Source organism: Octopus bimaculoides, chromosome 3 (assembly GCF_001194135.2).
Source record: "Octopus bimaculoides isolate UCB-OBI-ISO-001 chromosome 3, ASM119413v2, whole genome shotgun sequence".
Classification (NCBI taxonomy): domain Eukaryota; kingdom Metazoa; phylum Mollusca; class Cephalopoda; order Octopoda; family Octopodidae; genus Octopus; species Octopus bimaculoides.
In genome coordinates this window covers 28092884-28099845 of record NC_068983.1, presented here as the reverse complement: position 1 = coordinate 28099845, position 6962 = coordinate 28092884, and the positions used below count along the sequence as shown (strand labels likewise).

General features: G+C 34.3%; 1 protein-coding gene across 3 annotated transcripts in view; it reads left to right on the top strand.

The window, feature by feature from the left end:
* Nucleotides 1-6962, top strand: part of LOC106876727 (uncharacterized) — a 1061911-nt gene that overhangs the window by 974735 nt on the left and 80214 nt on the right. For all 3 annotated transcript variants that reach the window (XM_052966107.1, XM_052966109.1, XM_052966108.1), the window contains one exon: nucleotides 2026-2164. In XM_052966107.1, the coding sequence (XP_052822067.1) occupies nucleotides 2026-2164 (139 nt within the window). The remainder of the gene's footprint in view (nucleotides 1-2025; nucleotides 2165-6962) is intronic.

Here is a 6962-nt window from a genome sequence, read left to right as displayed (position 1 = left end):
AGTATGTACATATACGTATGTATATATGCGTATATATATACATTATTTATATTATATTATATTATATATATATATATATATATATATATATATATATATATATTAGATTGGAGCCTGGTGTTGCCATCCGGTTTCACCAGTCCTCAGTCAAATCGCCCAACCCATGCTAGCATGGAAAGCGGACGTTAAACGATGATGATGATGATGATGATGATATAGGAAAGCAGGTACATTGAGAAAGTATACTGTTATGCCTAAAGTGCAGTCGACCCATGAACTAGTAACATACACACCTCGTGTATGTGTATTCTATTTTGTTTTTATCAGAATGTAAGGTCTGTAGAATATTATGCATAGTTCAAACATTATCTGATATAGAGCTCACTACAGTGGATAGAGTGGACAGATATGTTTTTTTAAAAATGACAGTTTACTTGAATTTTATCCTTGACTGAATACAGCTGCCATGATCAGCCACTGGTGAAACTTGAGTAGTCTGTCATTCTTTGACACGTGCAAATATATATGTTATGCACAAATGCTATATATTAGAAAATCTAAGATAAATATAAATTTAGTTAACCTATAGTTTACTGCGGAAAGTAAGCACATATATTGTATATATTATTCTCTTTGCATGCAGAAAAAAGAAGAAAGAGAGAGAGAGAGTGTGTGTGTCCTGACGTTTCGTGGCAGGTTGGCCAATCTGCAGCTGATAAGTTCTCCTCACCCTTTTGCCTTAGGAAGAGATCTAGATAGACATTATTGTGTGAATCAACAACAAACACGAGGCTATCTCAAATGACTAAACTAATTTGCATATCTTGCATTAGTTAACAACATGATTAAATACTTAATGAATATTCTATGTACAAACAGCATGTATTAGCAATATCTGCAATAAATTTAATGAGTTAAAGAACAGAAGAGAAACGACCTTGATTAAAATCCCAATATCTTAAATTATTGTTCTTTTATAACATTTTCTAACAGTGTGAAACCTTCAGAATGACACATAAAAATGAGAATATATTTGTCATCGTTATTGTCACAATCAGTTGCATTGCAGCTTTATTTCTTGTAGTTGTTCCAGTGAGCTGTCCTGTAACCAAAGGGATTCCAGCTGTTACCACCAAACCGTTTTCTTTGAGGGATACTTAGTTTCGGTTACTCAACTAGTTTATTCTAGCAAACTGAATAACCACAGAGAAGCTCCCCTGCTGGCTCATGTTCATTAGTTATAATAACATTAGCAATTATTTTTAGAATGCCAGCCAAATTGCTGATGTAAAACTGATTAGTGTTTCTATTTCATTGATTCCATCTATTAAGAGACAGTGTGAATTAAATTCATTACAAGATTTTCAGCCAACTTCTAATTGAAAGTCTAAGCCATCAGCCCTTAATTCATTATACTAATTTTGCAATGTTTTATTACCAGTAAATGGAAACAGGCTCAAAATAAAACCTTGATTATAAAAACAAAATTGAACCTACTTCACCAGTTCCAATCACCAGTACTTTAGCCAAAGTAATTTTAGCTATCTCATTTGTAAAATTAATCATACCTAAACATGATAGCTTATTGATTATTTCTGCCCTGTAGATCTTGCAATATTCTTTCTATTAGCAAATTGTTCCAAACAGAATATTATTCCCTTTAGCCACATTTTGAAAGTGAACCAGAGATTAAAGAGAGAATGCAGCATTGTTATGGAGTGTTATGTTTTTGATACAGTTCGGAGTCAACAAGAATTTTTTTTTTTTTCACAATATAATATGGATTCTAGACAGATTATCCTCAATAGAGAAATTGCCAAGAATTAGACAAATTAATGCAGTCTGAAAAATCAACTAACTAAAACAGCAGTTGAGGAATATGTTAACAAAAGTAACTTATATGAAATCGGTTTTAGACTTTACCTTGTCAAAGATATTTAGTAAAAATAAAGTAAAAGATCATTTTAACGATTTGTTTTCAACTAATGAGCAGTTGCTTATATTATTTTTACATTTTCTTTCCAGGCACTATGTGTAGGACTTCTCAATGATGATGTTCCAGATTTCATTGCTCTTTTAGAAGGTTACTACCGAGCTTTTGTCGACAGCACCAAGATTCTTTTAGACCAGTCTCAGATCCAAAAAGATGAAGAGGATATTGCTGGTTAGTCTCATAAAAATTTATATAGTTTATTTTATGTATTACGAGTGTATATTGGTGTAAATCCTTCTCCTGTTCTAATTATAACTGATTTTTATCACCACTGTTGTCATCATCAACATTATTATTTTAATGTCTATTTTACCATATTGCTATAGACCAATTGTATCTGCCACAAATTATGTTTAGCCCTGAAACATACATAAATTTTAAAATTAAGTTAACAGATATACTAATTCTTGAAATTTATCTTGAGATTTACAACCAATGTCAACCTTAAAAATGATAATCAAATAAGTAACATTTATTGCCACTTGAACATGGCTGTTGCATAATAACTGATGTTACTGCTATTTTAAACCTCCAGAGGACACTTCCACCAGCTGTGGAACAGCCATGTTTAAGTGGCGATAAATGTTACTTCTTAGTATAGTTATTGCTTTCATCTCTTATAGAGATTTTCTTAACTAGCTAATTTGCTTCATAATCAAATACTTTTATTTCTTTAAAAACTTAAGTATTTTACATTGTTTTCATATGAATCTGATTCATATTTTCTCTCAAATCTTGCCACTTTTTTAACACTTACTGTGTATTCTTAGTGTTATTTCTCGAAAGGAATCCATTAATGGAGAAAAAAAAATCCCTAAGTGATTAATGGTTTGGACTGGTTTATTTTCACCAAACAGGGATCTTAATTTCTATTTGTTACCTCTGGTTGTTGTTGTTCAGCCCCAACTCAACTCTGAACAGACCTATACCTAAAGGCATTCCAGTCATGACTTTTGTTTTTTCACTCTGTGCAGAGAATCCAGGATCACATTAGTTAATGATATATAGTGTGATGTGAGAGAAATTTGGCTGCTTTTTCTATCAGGTTAGCAACCATATAGACGTTCACTTGTTAGCTCATGGTGTCAATAGAGATATAGTGATGTTAAATGCAACAGCGATAGTAAAAAATCTTACATGGGGATGTTTTTTAAATTCTCTAGAAAAGAAAACATTTCAGAGATACTCTTTATGATACAGTGTCTGAGTTGTTCAAATTCTGAACTTTGTAATGCAAAATTCAGGAGTTCATTTATCAGCAAAGGCAGCATATTGTTCATTTAAACGAGGAGTTCTCAACCATTTTCTATCTATGAACCCTTTTGATTACTACTTTATTCTAGTGGACTCCCATAGCCATTTGATATTTAAAAACATGGCCGCAGTCAAATGACTGAAACAAGTAAAATAATAAAAGAATATATATATATATATATATATATATATATATATATATATATATATTTAGACAGACAGATAATGTCTATATGTGCTTGTATTTGTCACTCACCACTACTTGATAACCTGTGTTGATTTGCTTATGTTCCCATAACTTAGTAGTTTAGCAAAAGAGACCAATAGAATAAGTAACAGACTTTAAAAAGAAACAAGTAAAAAAGCCCTTCAGTCAATTTGTTCCAGTAAACTACTAAAAGCAATGCCCCAGCATGGCCACAGTCCAATGACTGAAATAAGTAACAAATAAAATTTATATTTACATTTCAAGTTGTTGAAACTGAACATTAGACATATATAATTAGTTCAAACAGGAAAAGAATCTGCATAGAAATTTTCTCAAAATAAAAATTATCAAAGAGAAGTTATTGTCAGTAAGGAGATGCAATGGCCCAGTGGTTAGGGCAGCAGACTCGCGCTCATAGGATCGCGGCGGGCATTGTGAGTGTTTATTGAGCGAAAACACCTAAAGCTCCACGAGGCTCCGGCAGGGGATAGTGGTGAACCCTGCTGTACTCTTCCACCACAACTTTCTCTCACTCTTACTTCCTGTTTCTGTTGTGCCTGTAATTCAAAGGGTCAGCCTTGTCACACTGTGTCACGCTGAATATCCCCAAGAACTATGTTAAGGGTACACATGTCTGTGGAGTGCTCAGCCCCTTGCACGTTAATTTCATGAGCAGGCTGTTCCGTTGATCAGGTCAACTGGAACCCTCGATGTCATAAGCGACGGAGTGCCAACAACAACATTGTCAGTAAACATTATGTCTAATGAATCCTAAATTGTAAATTTTGTCCAGTTAATAACTACCAATAGATGTTATAAAATCACATAACAAAATTTACTTTTTACATTAACATAAGGACTCAGATATTCAAGAAAGAAGAAATAAGCTTGTGTGATGTCTGGAACTTTCTCAAGGATATTGATGACACAAGTGAAATGAATTGGCTTCTAGTGGGAAATTAAATATGATTTACACTCAGTTGACTGGTAGTTTATCTTTAAGCTATAGCAATTAGAACACCCTATGTAATTTCTTTTGCACCAGAATTTACTAAGAAAGAAAGAAAAAAAATCAGTGTATATCTAGTGTGTGTGTGTGTATTGTTTTCTCTAAAAATAAATAGAATTTACCATCAAACAGAAATGCAGTGCTTTCATGTGAATTATTAATGTGTGTGTGTGTGTGGCTGTTTAGTAAAAAGCTTCCTTCCCAACCATGTGTCTTGAGTTTAGTCCCACTTTGTAGCACCATGGGCAAGTGCCATCTTCTGTAGCAGTCAAAGCTATGTGAATGGATTTGGTAGATAGAAACTGAAAGCTGTATATATGTAAACGTAGATGTGTATGTGTTTGTGTGAATCCTCATTGAGACATATGATGGTTATAAATGAGCATCATCTTCATAGAACCAATATTGTTTCCATTTCTCTAAAAACAAAAACAAAATGTGTCTGACTATGGGGAAATATTACTATGCTTAGAAACAAGCAGGACATCCAACTGTAGAAAATCTGCTTTGACAAATTCTATCTGACCAATGCAAAGCATGGAAAAGTTGACATTAAATGGAGTGTGTGTGTGTGTGTGTGTGTGTGTGTGTGTGTACAATGGATGGTTAGGAGACATGTACATGGAAGAGAGAATATATAGGGATACAGCAGTTCTGGAGAGGAAGGTTTGTGCATTATACCTGTTACCAAAGTCAGGTGATGAGACACATTGGGAATGATGGAAAGGAAGTGAACAGATTAACACTGAGATCAATTGCCATAAAGAGGTTGAAAGGAGCAGACACTAAACCAATATTGTCATCGTCATTGGGTCAAGTTAACTAAAATTCACATAACTCTCCTCTCCTCTTATCTCTGTCTTACATGACATTTGTCAGATTATTTCAATATCATCTTGTGTCAATGTATGTTTTTGCAGGGAAGCCAAAAAAATTTTGACCATGTTGAGTTATCAAGAGTTGGATGTCACAAACCAGCTGCTCCTTACTTCTCTAGCATTGTCCTGCAAAACAAATTCTTCTTTTTCTAATGATGTCTGACACTATAAGTAACTTAATGTATAAGGCATAGTTGTAATGACTAACTAGACAGAGAGAGATAGGGTACATCTCAATGATGGACAACTTATTGTTGAGTATTAGAAAGTGATGGTTGGCATTAGAAAGAGCATCTGGCTGTAGATACCTTGCCGAATCAGATCAGAACCTGGTGCAGCTCCCTGGCTTACCAGTTTTCAGTTAAACCGAACAGCCTAGGCCAACATGGAAAATGGATGTTAGATGATGAAAATGTATTCATTTAAAAACTGTTGTAACTTGCAGTGCTGCCTCTAAATTCTATCAAAAATCAATAGAAATAAACTTATAAGTGGAAACACTGTTCTAGTTGTGTTTTGGACTGAAGTATACTGAAATATATTTTTGCTTTAGTAAACTAAAGCCTTTGAAATTTTAACTATTTAATATTTTTTATGCTCCCCATAAGAGGTTGTCAGAAGCAGTAGCACAATGGTTCTCAGCCTGGGGTCTGCAAACCCCTGGTGGTTCGCAAAGGTAGTACTGGGGATCCATGAACTAGATTCACAATTTCATATATAAATATATACACAAGGATTAGCATATCAAAAGGGGTCTATCGGAAAACTCATTTAAATAAAAGGATTGGGAACTTCTGTTGGGAACCACTGTGAAAAGGGTGGGAACCACTGACTTAGCATTTGTAGAGAATATCTGAACAAGGGGAATTTAACAATGGGAAAGTACCAGCAAGTGATTCATAGTTGGGACTATTCCTGTCATAGAAAGGGGAATCTACATTACATCTTTACTTCTTGTCCTAGTTGTTTTGATTCATCCCAGCTTAACCCCTATTTAAAAGATCACAGACCAAAGGCGTTATAGTGGTGTCCATCCTCTCTTTTCTCCATGTACTGGGAGCCAGGGTCACATTTTTTATTGATAGAATGTTATTTGATGGAGATTTGGAAGCTATTTCTCACAAATTAAGCAGTCATGGAAGGCCATCAAGAGCAATTAGATTTAGTACTTGTGGAGATTTTAAAGCAGTAGACATAGCAATAAATTGGCAGTGTCATTAATGAGTCAGACTCAACGTTTCACAGTTTTGTTCTGAGTCTCTGTCATCTCAGTTTTCAAATCCCATCATGATCGATGTAATTTTTCTTCTTTTTGGGAACATAAAATTACCAGCCAAGAATAGTGAACTGGTAGAAACATTAGAGCGTTAAATAAGATACTTGTTTCAACTTATCATGTTCTTAGTTCAAATCTTACTGTGGCCTATTTGGGCGATAGACTTAATTCATCATCCAGTCCAACTTCCATATGGCTCTTGGGCCATGTCTCTAGTTGAGTGTACCTTCCTCCCTCCCTTCCACCAGTCTTAGAGTCCTAGAGTAAAGTGGCATGGGTACTGCCCTCCCATCCTGACTAAAACATAAGAGAAAATTGTGATTATGTTTTTAAAATGTTTAATG